Here is a 16,655-nt window from a genome sequence, read left to right as displayed (position 1 = left end):
TCACCTGAAACAAAATAAACTTTATGTTTTGCTCCCCATTTTGATTCCCAAATGCAGGCAGAAATCAAAAATATACATACATCTTCCGATAGTGACGTCCTGCTGCAGGGTGCTTATATACAGCTGCAGGGTCAGCTGGGGGGCTGAGCCCAGGAAAGCCTGGATCACCGATGCCCGGCTGAATGCAGATCGGTGGGTAAATAGCTTGCCCTCTGCCTGGCCCACTTCCTTCTCAATCTCCTCTGAGAGACCATTTCTTGGCATCTGTCGCTTCTTGATGATGCTGACATAAGGCTCTTCAATGTGGCTTGACTGACAATAGATGCAGAAAACTTCAAAACACCTGGAAACAAATCAGCACACCATGATAATCAGAGGCAGACAGGATTCTGTCTTTTCTCAGTTACCCTGCTTACACTTAGCCTGATTCTCAAAGCCTTGACTTGGCTACTCTGGACTATAGCCCCTCCTCTAAAATCATCCACTCAAAGGACCAGTTCTGAGCACGCAGTCCTCTTGACGCCCTCCAACTGGAGGCAGGCCAACTGGAACTGAGCGCGAATTGAAACTGAGAGGTGACACTGAAGGCCACTGAGGCAAGGAAACCAAGTAGAGATAGGAAGTGATTCGGCCTCCAGAGCCTCAGAAAAACGTTCACTTTCCCTTCCTGACACTTATTAGCTGTGCAGCCCTGGGCAAGTCATTTAACCCTGGAGCCCTTTCCCTCAATTACAAAGCAGAGATAATACCTACTTTGCCACATTGTTATAGAGATAATACAGTATAAGGGTATACAGTATGTGTATATACACATATATACATATATATAAATTTTTCCACATCCAATAGATGCCCCAAATCACCTTAGTTAAAGCAGCAGCTATGGTTGGGAGATCCCCCAGCACAGAGCAGCTTGCCATCTAGCATTTCCCTGGAAGCCCACAATACATTACCTATCTCTCTGCTCTCATAAGCCCTTATGGGACATGACTAAAGTCAATCATGCCTGCAGGCCTGCCAGCTGTGTCTTCTTTGTAGAATTTCAAGCCTGCCCTAGAGATGGAGCCTTGGCCAGTCACATTTCTACACTGACAGAATACTTGGCTTTTAAAATTGGATTTTCCTTTCTAGGTAATGATATGGAGGGAGGGAGGGAGGAAAGGAGGAGTACTGATGTGTGCAATTTACTTTGAAGTGCACACACATACAAATGGATTGATAGATTGATAGAGGGATGGATAGATGGGTGAAATAAAATGTTAATTGTGGAATCTAGGTGGTAAGTACTTGGGTGTTCACTGTACAGTTCTTTCAAGCTGTCTTCTGCATGTTCAAAAATTTTCATAATAAAATGCTGGGAAAAAATGTTTTTTTCCTAGGAATAAGAAAAATCCTCATGGCCTTAGGTTTAAAAATTGTTAAAGGACATTTTTTCCCCAAATATGCATATTTATAACAACCTTATAATGCTGCCGGAAGATTCTATGGCTTAATTTATTTTACTGAATGCTGTTAACTTTGTACTCTCACCCTGAGGCAGCTATGGCAACAAGAATACATTTATAATTTGAAATAATAAAATAAAAATTGATATAAGAGAGGAAATGCAGGGACCTCTCTGGTGAGTACAAAGTGGACATATTTTATGATTATTATCTTCATTCATTATTCTTGGGAGAAAGAAGGTACATAGCAGTTCGTGTGTGTGTGTGTGTGTGTGTGTGTGTGTGTGTGTGTGCGAGAGAGAGAGAGAGAGAGAGAGAGAGAGAGAGAGAGAGAGAGAGAGAGAGAGAGGGAGGGAGAGGGAGGGAGAGGGAGACAGGTTTGCCTGCTACATTTTGTCCAGTGGGGTCACAGACACTTTAATATATTACATGAAAACATGTAAAATAGCCTGGACCAATTTATTCAGCCAAAAATAATGAAGTTCAGATTATCAGTTCAAGTCCAGCTGATCCAGTTGAATTTGCTCTGAGGAAAAACTCAAATCTATAACTGAGGACTGTTTGAGGCCTAGCAACTCCACACTATTGGACCACTGAGCACAACAAGGACTAGAAGACAGAATCAACTGACCATCGTCTTTATTCTCAAATATGTGTTGAATGCAGCCACACTTTGCTAAGTGCTGTGGAGAATGAAAAGATAGCTGGATACCCCTGCCTCATTCAGAGGTGCTCACAATCTAAATGGGAAAATAGGACATATACAGAGTAAGGATAATAAATAATGAATAAAATTAATATTTATATAGCACTTTCAGTTTATAAAATATTTCTCACATATTAACTCACTTAGAAAGCCTACTGCAAGAATTTGAATCATAGCATTATTTGTAATAGCAAAATTCTGGGAATACCCTAAAGGTCTCAAAACAAAACAATGATTAAATAAATCACAATATATGTATTCAAAGAAATATTATCCAGTCCTTAAAATTGATGGTATAGACATACATATACTAATATATAAAAATGTTTACTATAGTAAAGTGAAAGGAGTAAATTACAATAGAATATATATGTAATTCCATTTTTTGTAAAAATAAAATTACATATATATAAAAATATATACAAATCACACACGCACACACACATGCGCACACACACACACATAAATAGTAGAGTGCTTGAGCTGGCTCATACTGACTCAAGACACTGTTAAATAGTTAGGAATTTTGTGAGCCAGTTGTTAAATAACCATAAGCCAGGATGGGAATATTTACATCACAGAAATCAGCCAACACTGCAAATCGGGGATTTTTTCCCCGAGAGACAGTTTACCAGCCTATTGCTATAAAAATATTTGTAAGGATATACAACAAAACATTAAGAATTGTTCTCTTTAAGCCGTCGAATTAGAGGTGTTTTATTTTTACAATTGTGCTTATCTGTTTTCTGCTCTTCTGTCATTTTAACAACAAATATGTTTTACCTGAATAATAAAATCAAGCTTAGAATTTTTAAAGACTAAAAAAACAGACAAAAGAAAAACACCAGCACATGCTAAAAGCTGAATGAACGAAACAAAGTTTCAGAGAAACTTTGAGAAAGCAATTCTCTTGATGCTGAGGAGGGGGCTGTATTAAATGGGAAGCATTTACAGAACTGTAGACAAAATGAAACTTCAGTGTCTACCAATGAAAACAAAAGAAGGTCCCAGAACGAGCTAATCACAGAGGTGGCCCTGAAGCACAAGTGGACCCCCTCACAATCCAGTGTTTTTCCTGACTAATACATTTTCTTAGCACAGAGCTTTACACATAGTAGATGTTTAATAAATTTGTGACAGGCCCCAAGACTTCCACTACTTGCCATTACTGGTTAAGAAAACTGATAAGAAACAAACTACTATTCTTCTTGGAATTCTGCAAAACTCATCCAATTTCTCCAAATCTGTTGTTTTGTTTTTTGGTTTTTTTGCTTGAGAGGCTGTCTAAATATAGCTGCAAATATTTTCATCAAAATCATTCAAGGTAGTTTTCCAGTATCATGTAGACCAAGGGTTGGCAAACTTTCTGAAAGTATTTACAAAGTGTAAATATTTTAGGCTTTGCAGGTCATTGTCTCTATTGCAACTACTCAACTCTGCCACTGTTAACGCAAAAGCAGCCATAGACAATATATAAATGAATGAGTATGACTGTGTTCCAATAAAACTTTATTTATAAAAACAGACGGTAGGGAGGATGTGGCCTGTGGGACATAATTTGCAGACCCCTAATGTAGATAATCAGCAGGTTGATGCATTTTTTTCACTTGATCCAATTTTCAAGCATCATGGTGGAAGGAGTTTATTCCTTAGCTGAAACTGTTCATGCTGGTGCCAGCACAAATAACCTATGGTAACAGAGACCCTCTAAGGTAGTTAATAAAAATACTTTTTCAAAATAAATACTACGATTTCCTATATGCCACGTTATCTTCATATGACACACATGCTCTATGAGGCTACACAAGAACCAAACTGGTTAAATAGAAAGTGCCATGTGACCTTTGAAAAGCCACTTGCATAATCTCACTGAGCCTCAATTCCTCAACTGTAAAAAAAAGATAATGACAGTCAGCTCAGAGTTTTACAGTGGATAGAATCAAATACTGTATGTAAGGTCTTTGCAAACAAAAAAAGTCCTTCAAATTTAGGCTATTATCATTTTAAAGTCTTTTGAAAATTTACTATAGAGAGAAATACTATGGTGAATCATTTTGCAATGTTTTATCACAAATTACTGGAACTTCTCAGCTTTTATTTTATAAACCCAGATTTTCATGTACCATTTTTTCCTCATTATACCAGTAAATAAAAATGGAGGAAAATTCTTTGAACTTGTAACTCATTTGTATTTATTCTTTCTCCCCATTAATTTATAAAATTAACATAATTGCAAAAGAATGATAAATTTCATTGTCATTGTTAGGAGGTGTTTTTTCCCCCCTCTGGTTTTCCAGAATATCTATTACCATTCACAATAAGATTGTCCTTCAAATAGGAAAAAAAATAAATTCAAGACACTATTCAATGTTCATATCATTCACACTCAGTCTTAATGAGGAAACAATCATCCAAACTGCAACTACAGTTTTAAATATAAGACTGATATAAACGAAATATGGTGATCTCCCAATGCTTCCCTAAAGGAAAGCAGGAGCAGGGCCTAGTTTGTAGTATTTAGCCCAGAATCATTACAGTATAATATACTGCATTTTAACTGAGTAAATTCAAAAACAGCATCGCACCTAAAAAGAACATGAGTTTGGCTAGTTAGTACCCACCCAAAGAGCTAAATTTTCCAAAAACAATTTCAAAATATTACTAAGCCCAATTGATAAGGAGGGAAAAGAAACACACCATGACTCTCCTTTGTTTCGGGGAATTAATGTTGATCTTTATGTAAAGCTGATGTCTTAGAGTTAAAATAGAATCAAACAGTCTAGAGGAAGAACTTCCAATAAGATATTAAGTCATGCTGATACACCACTTCAAATTGCTTTTCTTCTCATCTGGAAGTTAAGAGGCATGGAACCACATTTTGTGTATCTCAGCTCTAAGATCGTGGGGCCAATATCTCCTTGAAATAAATCAGCTACATAAGAATGAGAGAGTCCTTGTTGACATAAGGGGGTTGTTTGTTGCTTTGTTTTTTATGTTTTATTTTGTTTTTCCCCCAAGTAGACAATGACCCTTTCAGAATTTTCTGGAAATAGGTCTTTTTATGGTGTTGAAACTTTTTATACAGCTGAGAAGCTATCTCCTCAAAGCACCAAACTTGTTCTTTCTTTAATAAAGTTAAAATACTTTTACCATAAAAACTGAAAAATGTAGAGAAGTATATAACAGGAGAAAATGATGCACTTTTCTATATTTTTCAGGAAAAAATTAAATTCACCCATAACCCCACCATCCAGAAATTACCGCGCTTAACTTGGTATATTTCCTTGAGCTCAGGTTTATATGTGCCATCCTGCTGTTAGACATAATAGTATGTCATTAGCTTTGTCCTGGGTCATTCTTGGTATTTAGAAACATTTTAAATGTCAGTAATGATACAGTATTATCACTTACCTGGATGGCTATTTAGGTTGTGTTTTGAAATTTTGCCGAGATGACCAAACTTTCTAAATTTCAGATGGAACTACTGATAAAATGTACTCTACACTCCTCTGCCTTCTTTCACAGAGTGTAGGGAGCATAATTAACTCCATTTCTAAGAATCCTTGTGAATGCGGCCTGGGGCCTCATTTTTCTCACCTATAAAATGGGGACAACTGCATCCACTTCATGGTGAGGATTCAGTGAACTGAGGCTTATAAGCACCTACCAACCATCTAGCACAAGACGCATTTGAGAAACGCCAGTTCCCCTTTCTCTGTCACTTTACTTAAACATCAGGAGCAATGAGTTTTCTTTACACAGATTAGGTTAAGAAATGACGAGTGCCTTGCCCAAAGTCAGATCACATTGATTTTACTGAGCAGGAATACAATCAGGACACTGTGGCCTATTTGGCCAGGGAGAACTAACTCCTCACTAAATGGCTCCAGGTTGCAAGACTTTTAAAATTCCCCTCACTCCTTTTCTCTCTCTTTTTTACCCCCTAACTCTTCCCTTGCTCTCAGGATGTCAGTAGCAACTTCTTACTCCCATCAGTGTACCTGTTTCTTTTCCTTTCTAGGATTCTGCAGCTTCAGGAGGCTGGGAAACTTGTTCACCAAGTCTGTTCTGACTGTGTATAAACTACAAGTCAGTATTCTGAGTGTCAGCTGGGACAGCTGACTTTAATATGAAGTGCAAAATTTTATAATAGGGCTCTGTAAAATCTATCTTGCTACTTGACTTTGTGTGTGTGTGTGTGTGTGTGTGTGTGTGTGTGTGTGTGTGTGCGCATATGAGGGGAGGGGAGGTATTATTTCCTGGTATGAAATGTTCCTGGCTAGCTGAATTTTCTGGCAGCTGAGGTGCATCTCTGACCTTCCTATCTCTTTGAATTCCTCTATCACCTATTTCTAAAGTTCAGTGTTATAAATTTATTTCTAATCCAGAAAGAAACCCTTTGTTTTGCTTTCCCCACAGAGATGAAAGACACCAAAACAACACATTTTAAACTCTCTTCATGGTCCCTAGATAAGCCCAAGTCTACATTACCACGAATTTCTACTTGCTTTGTGTTAATAAAAATTAATTTCCAGAAATATCACTAATAGTTTTTCATTTTTTAAGACACCGCAAGATTTTGTCTTCATGGTACATTGTGTTCCAGCTTCAATGACTATGTTTATAATTTAGGCAGGGCCGGAAGACATTTCCACAACCCCGTATGTTTCCACACCACGAGAAAATAATGATGCATGGATTTCTAGAGTTCTGTATGAGAATTAAATAAATTAATATTTGTAAAGCCCTCAGAACAATGCCTGGCACACAGCAAACTCCATGTGTTTGATAAATTCAACTAAATTAAATAATTTGTACATGCTTTTGCTCTAACAGCGATTTAGAACACACTTCCCAAGGGTTTGTCACGACACAAGCCAATCCTGCCAGAGCTCACCTGACCGCAGAGAAAGCTTGTATTTTATGAGGTCGAACCACATGAAATTGCCATTTTTGTTGGTCAAATTCAGTTGAATATCGGCAATTTCATACGCTAGACCTAACAGGAACGCGGTCCGCCCCAGCTTTATTGCCACTATCCCAGGATTCTGTCGCACTCCTGCGACTGGAACGATGGGGCAGGGGAGCAGGGCGGGCCGGCCTGGGCCGAGCCCCTGGTCCAGCCACAGCCACCTGTCCCTCCCGGAAGGCCGCCCCCTTACGCCAGGGTAGGTGGGGGAGGAGGCCCTGGTGTGCAGCCTAGGGCCCGGGGCCCGCACCCACCTGAAGAGGGGCCCGAGCTGCAGCAGGTGCAGCAGCAGCACGAGCGGGCGGTCGCGGCTGAAGTCGCGGTGCACGAAGAGGAGCGTGAGCTGCACGAGCGCGCAGGGCAGCAGCGAGAAAAGCAGCGTCAGCGCCTGCCACATGCCGTCCCCGGCCGAGCGGTAGGTGCTGCTCAGGTACAGCGCCGTCGTCGTCTCGGCCACGAAGAGGAACACGGACGCCAGCACAGAGCCCGGGAATTTCATCTCCGCGCGTCAGCGGCGCACACCGGTGGCGGACGCGGTAGCGGCGGCGACTGCCCGAGGGGCTCCCGGCATGCCCGGCCCCGACTGCTCCGGCGCTCTGCGCTGCCCCGGAGGCCAGGGGGCCCGCCGGCCGACGGGCCGGGCGCTGGAGCGGGGCCTGGGGGCGACCGACCCGGCTGGGGCGGGGCGGGGAGCGCGGCCCCGCTGGGACACGCCCACGCGCACCGTGCGCCGCCCGCGCGCCAGAGTGTCCGCGGCGTCTCTGCGGCGACAGTCCTCAGGCGGGCCGCGAACCCGCGCCCTGCGACAGCTCGCGCGGGAGCCCCAAAGGCTACAGCGGGCCCTGCTGGCCCTGAGCGCAGCCTCTGGGTCCTAGAGCCCCTTGGCCGGCGCTCGCGTTTGAAACCATTCACAGCCCTCTGAAAAACTGAAACCCACGGGGCCCAGTATTGGGGTCTGGACGTCTTTCCATCTCAGTCTCTATTTCCTGGGCCTAGGGAACGCCTAATTCCTCAAAGGGCCAGGGTTTCCGCTTATTTAAAAATAACCAGACCACAAAGATGCTTTTCAAAGTTCAAGTGTGTTGTCATGCACCCAGGATTTACCTTTTCACCGGCCCAAGTAAGCATGCCCCTCAGTCTTCCAAATACAGTGGTCTGAAGCATTGCTTCCAGTGGTGCAACAGCATCAGCGAGAATCCTTAGGAGCCAACGCCTTCTCTCCCAGAAAAACTGCCTACAGAATTTATTCCTCTATAACTGTGATTAACTCAGGGTGAAGACCAGGGCCTAATAAGGAAAAGTTTTCTAGCCCAAGGCATACCTCTGCTTGCTGGTGTGTGTCTGCCTGGAGACACACAATTCCTTTTCACTCACTGAACTGGTGACAACCTTCTGGACATCAGGATGGGCTCAGCCCACCCTTGTCTCTCAGAGCTTGAGCCAGTCACTAAATCTCTCTAAAATTCAGGTCCTAACCTGTTCCATAAGCAATTATATTATAATAATTACAAGATCCCTTTCCCTGTTGAAATTAGGTGATTTCTATTTAGTAAAATGATATCAACACAAATAGAATGTTAAGATTCAGTCGGAATCAAGACAAAAATTGTAGGAGAGAACATGAAGGGCTGTTTTTCTTCATTCTTGTCTGGCATGGGAAAATCTATTTATAAGGGTTAAGGGGAGGATTCAGCCAACAGCTGAGAGGTACCAGGCCCATTCTCTAAAAGGATTACTAATGTCTATTTATAGAACCCAGCAGGCCACCATGTCCTAGATCAAGATACACACACTGTCACAAATACAGAATAGGCAGCAACACTCCACAGAGTATTTGTGTAATATTTTATTTGACACTGTCTTAAGCTTTGAAGGAAAAATTAATTTATAGCTTAGAATTATTAATTAGAGCATACTTAATATTTAGCATTAGATTTTATTTTAAGGCAAAGGATTATCACAGGTTTTATATTATTAAGTAGACTGTACATAAATGTGGGGGGGGGGCGATAAGCCCATAAATAACATCGCTTTAAACACTACAGAGTCCAGTTTATGGTGAGTTATTTTCTACAGTACAAAACTAATACAGAAAACACATTTGGAAAGATCACAGTGTTTAGAACATTGTAACAGCAGTTTTCAAAACAGTAAGATGCATCTCTAAGCTTCTGACTCAATCCTGCTTCTAAAGAGATTTCATTATACCATGCAGTGGCTGTGAGCAAACCCCTCATCTGAAGGAGAGGCAACATCAACTGACTGGAGCACTTCTCCCTCCAGGAACGACCAATAACAAAAGCTGAAATCTGATGAGCATTTGCAAGTTGATCCTTCTCAGTCTGCACACCAGATAACTTGTCCCAGTGACTATGCTTTATGTATTATCATTTGCCATTTTGTCCTTGAGAACCATGTGTGCATTCGAGCTTATGATTGCTAGTTTCCCTGTCAAATACCTAAATGGATTTTGACTAAAGATCAATTTAATGTCATGTATTGCATTACACTTTCTTGCTAGGACTGAAATACCTATTATTCTTTTTAAATATTATATACACAATAATAGACTTATAGAAAGTGGTTTTTTGGTATAATAATATGTAAGATACCAGAATACTTGAGAATTTGGTTTTATTATAAAATATAGTACGATAACATTTTGTGATACAGTAAAATTTCTGACAGAATGTTCTGCTCTAAATTTAGACCTAACTGCTACAGATATGTCTTTGAAAGTGACTCAAAGTACCCCTAAAGAAATATAATAATTAGCAAGAGGTCATAGAACCTGTTTTTGGCAAAAGGGCATTTTTAAAGAAGCCTCTCATTTCGTGTGCAAGACTTTCAAAATTTTAGTTATATACAACAGAGAATTGGTGTTGGATTTAATGCTAATGGAAATTAGTAGGATTTTAAAGTAATAATAACCCATCTCCATTATTTGGTGTATTTTTTTATAATTTTATGTTTTTAACTCTGCATTTGTGCTGAGGTAAATGTATTGCAAAGAGTATAATTTTATTAATAATACTAATTTATTGAGCAGTCCTTCAAAATTCAATAGTCCTTTAAATAATAGTATGTATTCATTCCTAGATACAATTAGGAATAAGCAGTTATATTCCACTGATAGATTATTCTTTTGTATCCCCCCAAATAATTAAGGAATTACACTAGTTTATTTGTGAATATGAAATGTATCATTAGAAAGGTGAGCTTTTTTCCTCCAATGATACAATCATATTTCTATAAGTATTGTGAATTGTGCAAAAATTCTTTTTGGTGAAGTAAATTCTATTCACTTGGGAAATGCACATTCTGAAACTAACATGTGATGCTTGACTACTCTCCACTATATGGCTTTGCAAAGTGTTTCCCCTAATAATTCGATTCTACAAAATCCATTTTAAAAGTTTTTGTTAATTTAGCGCCATTAAATCCATGAGATTAAAATGCAGACTTCCTTTCCAAGTAGAGCTCCCCCAGATGTTTAACGTTGGAAAAGCTGTTACCTTTTTAGAGAATAGGCTGCCCTTTCTTGTAGACAGATTCTAAAACCAAACTTTTGCACTTAGAATGTTCCACTCCTTCTCCTGGAGACTCCATATAAAACTCATGGTATACTTCGCATTTTCAAGAGCAAAAAAATTCTACTGCTGCTACAGTTTTCAGAAGATATCTCTAATATTGAAATACTAAAGTCCTAAAAAACAGAGACAAAACAGATCATTGAAATCAATCTTATTTGAATACATCCACATATAAGGCTTACCACAGTCAACTTGGACCAAATTCAGCGACAGAAGTTATCTAACTGGTAATTTCCACTTAAGCACAGATCGTAAAACAAAACTTATGGGAGCAGCATCAGAAGTCCCACTAAGACAAAGGCAAAAAGATCATTTGCTAAAGATTGACAGTTGTCAAGTATAGTCTATATCTTCTTTAAACTGATTGCTAAGTCACAGCTACTCTACAAAAACAGTACCTACTCAAGCATGTAAAATAACACCACACAAAACAGAAAAAGAAAGCATCAGCAGGAAGGATTACTCTACTTAAGAAACTGTATTCTGTGTTTACATGTATACACATTCAGATGGTTCTCCTCTCATCTTTTGAGAGTGCTCATAATTTCTGAAAGGCGTGTATTTGGGTATTTTCTGAAGATCTATGTCCATGTGCAAGACATTAAAGCCATCTGCTGGTTTCAACTTAGTAGGGGGTTCTAGAACAAAAACATATATCTTGGCTCTCAGGTGATTCCAAATACAAAGAATAAGTAAAGATAGGCTCCAAAAAGAGTGGAGAAGGAGGGGAAGACACCAAGTTTTTCTTATGTAGAGACACTTGTGGCAATTTCCAGATTCTTTTTCCCAAAAGTGTAGTAAAGAATGACTTCAGGTCTTTGTGAGGGCAAGATAATTAATAGGAATTAATGCTCTGGGACAGAACCATAGTTCTTGTATCTTTAATGGGCCTTGGGTGGGGAGGAGGGGAAGGGGTGCTCTGCAGAACAAACAAATGTTATAAGCATACCATAACCAACCATACCATGCCAGACTAACCATGTTTTTATAGTGGTAGCTGAGCAACAGTGACAATAAGGAGATTGAACCTTACAAACACAGAACTCAACAACTTTAAACACGTTTCTTTACCCAGGAGAGTGTTCTGAGAATCTGTGATATGTTAATGCACCATGTAAATCTCCAAAAGGGAGTAAAAGAATAGAACTTTCTTAATTTATTCAATCATGGAATCTATTTTTCCACAAGGCAGCTCTTGGGACTAGTGGTCCACATTTAGGGAAACAGCACGGTACTCAAATAACATGCAGTGTTTTGTTTCTATTTTCTCTTGTAACAACAAAAACATACATAAGCTGTATGTATCCATAAGACCTTATCAATACTATGAAACAGCAGTGGGATGCTAGCCCTGTGCTATGGCTCTTGAGCACTTGAGATGTGGTAGTCCAATTTGAGATGTGCAGTAAGTGTAAAATACACACCAGATTTTGAACGCTTAGTAAAAAAAAAAAAAGGTAAAATATCTCATTAATAATTTTATATTGATTACATGTTGAAACGAGAATATTTTGGATATACTGAGTTAAATACATTATTAAAATTAATTCCCCTTTTTTGTTTTACTTTTTTGATGTGGCTACTAGAAAATTTAAAAATTATGTATGTGGCTCTATTTGTGAAACTCACATCTGTTACCTTCTACAGATGGCTAGTCATGGCTTTAACCTGGCAGAAGTTTTAATGAAAATGAATGCTTAAGATAGACAACTAGAAGTGTAACTAGGGCCCTCATTAATTATGTGCTAATTTATTTGAAAGCAATTAACACACAATGAACACTCATTCATTAATCAATTTATGCTTGCATATATTCATTCACTCAGATATATTTAATAGCTAAATGTTGGGTTTTACTTCATATGTAATGCTGACTCTAAGTCTCTCTCTCTCCCTGTCTCTCTCCCTCTCTCTCTCTCTCTCTCTCTCACACACACACACACACACACACACACACACACACACACCACAGATAAACTATTTCCTATAGGGATGAAGAAAAACCAAAGAGGAAACAAAACAGGAATCCTTGCAAACTGTTTTTAGTCTGCGACAGTCAAGCCTCGTGTATCTTTTCTCCCTGTTCTTCCTTGATATTGTGCAGGGAGGAGAAAGGCAAGAAAAGAAAGGATCGTCTGCTCTTTTAATCATACTATCCACCGACAAACCCCCCAAAAGAACAAAAATATGGATGATTTGGTTTTCATTTTAAATAATTTTTCAAATTCAGTTCAGAGGGTTAAGTAACAGGTATACAAAGGCAAAAGAAGATGCAGGAAATTCTGCAGATAGGGGACTGCCATTTGTGGAAAGGTCTAGGTGAAAATGACACGGTTCAATACTTTAAGAAAATAAAAACAGGTATTTTTTTAAACCCTAAAGTCATCATCCATCAGGCCTCAATTCATTAGCACTTTCAATTAAAGAAACAAGGAGAGAGAGGACACCTCCAGTATGAGATTTATGATAATGCAGGAGGCCCAGATATTTAATGTAGCATCAACTTTGTTTTTTTTTTTTTTTCCCCCACAACAGTACAAATAAAGTGACCAGGTTTCTTTATGGAGGAGAAGCAGGATAAATGCAGCCGCCATTCTATTCTCATGCACAGCCACACTCTGACTGCAGAGTGGGCCTGACTCCTGCTGCTGCTGACCTTGAGGTCAGCCCTTCTGTCCAGAGGGGAATCAGCCTTCCTAAGCCTGGAGCTCTTAGCTACAAACTGACATGGATGGAAGAGATAAGGAGAAAACCTGCCCTCCCAGGCGAAAGGAGGGTCACATGATTAAGCAGACATAGAAAAAAAACATATTAGAATGTACTATTTCAAGAGGAGAAGGCAGGCAAGAAGTTGCTGAGTTGGGGGGAGGGAGGTAGAATTAGTGGTCCTAGGAAGCAATAAAACCCAGGAGTAAGATGATGGCTTCTTAGCGGCATTAAATGTGCATCCACAACTCACACTGAGATGCTGAGCTGCAGCAAGCTTCCCCCCACCCACCCCTTTGCCTTTTCATTGGCTTTCCTTGCCAAGTTTATGCAAAGATCTCATGGCCTTGGCGAATCTGAGGCTTAGTCATTTAGCCATTAATTTGGGACAGTGTTGAATAAATAACCCAGGTTCCCAAAGGAAGGCCTTATATGCAATTGAGAGTATATTTCTACTGCTATATGTCACACAGTTCTGAGGCCTGAATTAAAGTACAGAGCAAATTCAACCAAAACTACTTTATTTCCCAGTTCATTTTTGCTCTACACACCTAGCCTGTCAGCTCCTTTTCTCAGTTACTGGCACTTGAATCCTTTGTTTCCAGCAAGCAAAATAAATATTTGCATTAAAAGGAGCTCCCAAGCTAAACTAGCCTATTCCTATGTACTAAGCCACAGTGAATCAGACCCTTCTGAGGCACAAATGCTATAGTCAGGATTGGTTCTAGAATATAAAAAACATACACTTCGCTTTTACCCAGCAAGTGATCCAGACCCCCAAGCACTGCATCCACATATGGAGATTACATTTGGCTGAAATGCTTATTTGAAGTCATCATTGAGCATGATTTTCTATGTATGTAGTAGGTACTTAAAATACAGTTTCCTTTTAAATATCTAAAGGACCTGCATATTACAAATCTCTCTTATATCCATTTTATCTTTCACAACCTGTGAGGTAGAGAGAGTGATGATGATGATGATGATGATGATGATGATGATGATGATGATTATAGTGGCCCATGGAAGTGGCAGAGCAAGGCTTCAAGATTTCCAACATAGGGCTCTTTGCATTACATAGGCCTTTCCTTTTAATGATGTATTTCCTTAACACGGTTATAAATCACAAACTTACATTTGTTGCATTGAAATTATTGAGATTTGTTCTCTACAGAAATTGAAAGAATTTGAGTACTACCTTGCTTAAAATTTGAGTGTGTCAAAGAAAGTTAAAGATATAAATTACTGGGGCCGGCCCTGTGGCCTAGCGGTTAAGTGTACGTGCTCCACTACTGGTGGCCCGGGTTCGCATCCCGGGCATGCACCAACGCACCGCTTGTCGGGCCATGCTGAGGCGGCGTCCCACATACAGCAACTAGAAGGATGTGCAACTATGACATACAACTATCTACTGCGGCTTTGGGGAGAAAAAGGAAAAAAAGGAGGAGGATTGGCAATAGATATTAGCTCAGGACCGGTCTTCGTCAGCAAAAAGAGGAGGATTGGCATGGATGTTAGCTCAGGGCTGACCCTCCTCACAAAAAAAAAAAAAAAAAAAAGATATAAATTACCACGGAAGAGTTCCAGTTTAGCACAGACCAAGAAAATGACTGCTCCTTGAATTATCAGAAAGTAAAAAGTATTATCTTAACCGTGTAGTGAGTTACCTGAGGAATCACAGAGGAATATATGCTGTCAAATCTCCATTCTCAGTTTTCAGGTTACAAATGGAACATAAAAGTAAAAACTGACGACTGAAATGGGATTGTGCAAAATAAAGATATATATATAATGTTTTGGGCAATGTGTGGAAGAGAAGGTATGTAATTGTGTTAATAAAACAAAATACACAGAGTTGTAATATTTTCCAAAACTTCCTGTTCTCAAAGTATAATGCAGTCTCCTCATTGTTGAGAGAGTCTTTCAATCTATCCTCAAATATTTCCACTGTTACCTTCAGGGTTTATAATTGTTCATGCCACATATAGTAAATAATATGAAAGTTATACTAGTGGTGGTAAAAAATGCTCCCATAGCCTTCAAGAGGCAACATGCTTAAACACTATTCAAAAAAGAACGTTACTACATAGAAGGCAAGAAGTTAGTTAATTAAATAAGAAGTGACGTGCCACACTTTTCTACAGCAACACTTAAGGGTCTTTTTCCCCCTTCTTGGGAAAACAAGATAGAAGAGGACCTTCCCAAACCTATAATTCTACTCTTTCAGGAAAATGAAAACTTTCAACATGTTTAAGTGCTAAACAAGCTTACCCTTGTTTCTAATTTACCAAGGTGTCAATTCATAAAGACACGCCCAAACATGGCCTTTGCTTGGATTTGACACACAAAAGGGTTGCCTTTCCGTAAGTGTTAGCACAACAACATCATAGTCATAGTTACCCTACCGGACCTTAAAAGGGTGGGTCAGCAGGAATGACTCCAGTTTTTCTGAAGTTTCTAGAAATGAAACTGATGTGTTGAGCTAGATTATCCCTTCTTAGTGCTTTAGGTTTTAGGTGTCAAGGATGAATGGTGGAAGGATCAGCAAACAGAAAACAGAAGGTAACTTCCAGGGGTATTTTGTTCACTGCTGTATTCCCAGATGCTAGTCTAGAATACTGAATGAACACACTTGTGAAGGGAAACCCTGGGTTTGAATCCTCATTCTGCCCCTTCCTAGCTGTGAGACTTTGGATCAATTACCTAAATCACCTCGAAGTGTTGCTGGACAAGGAAAAAAGCATGTGTTCCATAAAGCCCTGTATACTGGATGCTTATTACTGCCAGCCTACAGGGGTCAAATGAAAAGAATTTAAAACCAGATGGTGAAAAGCAGGTACCATTATCACTTCAAAAGGAGACTACTTTGTAGAAGGCATTTTGCCTTAAGGCTTTCTGAGAGGTCCTTGACTATTCATGAAAGAACTTCTAGAACCCAACTTTGGGAGTCATGGGAAAGCTGCTATTTATGTGGTATTGCTCCAACCAGAGTATTTTCAAAGATGAACAATTTAAGCCAATTTTATATATTTATATCCGAGGATGTGAAAAAGAAACAATAAGCTAAAAAGGTGCATGCTTTTCAAAACCATTTTGTCCTCGTTTGTTCTGATGACTGCAAACATAAACAGTCATTAAATATACAAAGGTAGTTCTGACCTTCCTTCAGCCATAGATTCTTTGAGAATCTTATGAATGCTAGAGATCCTTTTCCCAGAAAAATGAGCACACACACG

General features: G+C 39.4%; 1 protein-coding gene across 1 annotated transcript in view; it reads right to left on the bottom strand.

Moving 5' to 3' along the window:
- XK (X-linked Kx blood group antigen, Kell and VPS13A binding protein) overlaps window positions 1–7,801 on the bottom strand; it is a 45,295-nt gene extending 37,494 nt beyond the window's left edge. The window contains exons 1-2 of the mRNA XM_058535630.1: window positions 7,375–7,801; window positions 81–343 (exon numbers count right to left, since the gene is read on the bottom strand). Coding sequence (XP_058391613.1) covers window positions 81–343; window positions 7,375–7,619 — 508 coding nt within the window. The 5' untranslated portion in view covers window positions 7,620–7,801. The remainder of the gene's footprint in view (window positions 1–80; window positions 344–7,374) is intronic.
- Window positions 7,802–16,655: the final 8,854 nt, after the last annotated feature.

Source organism: Diceros bicornis, chromosome X (assembly GCF_020826845.1).
Source record: "Diceros bicornis minor isolate mBicDic1 chromosome X, mDicBic1.mat.cur, whole genome shotgun sequence".
Classification (NCBI taxonomy): Eukaryota; Metazoa; Chordata; class Mammalia; order Perissodactyla; family Rhinocerotidae; genus Diceros; species Diceros bicornis.
The sequence above is the reverse complement of the archived record's forward strand: the minus strand, read 5'-3'. Positions and strand labels throughout refer to the sequence as shown.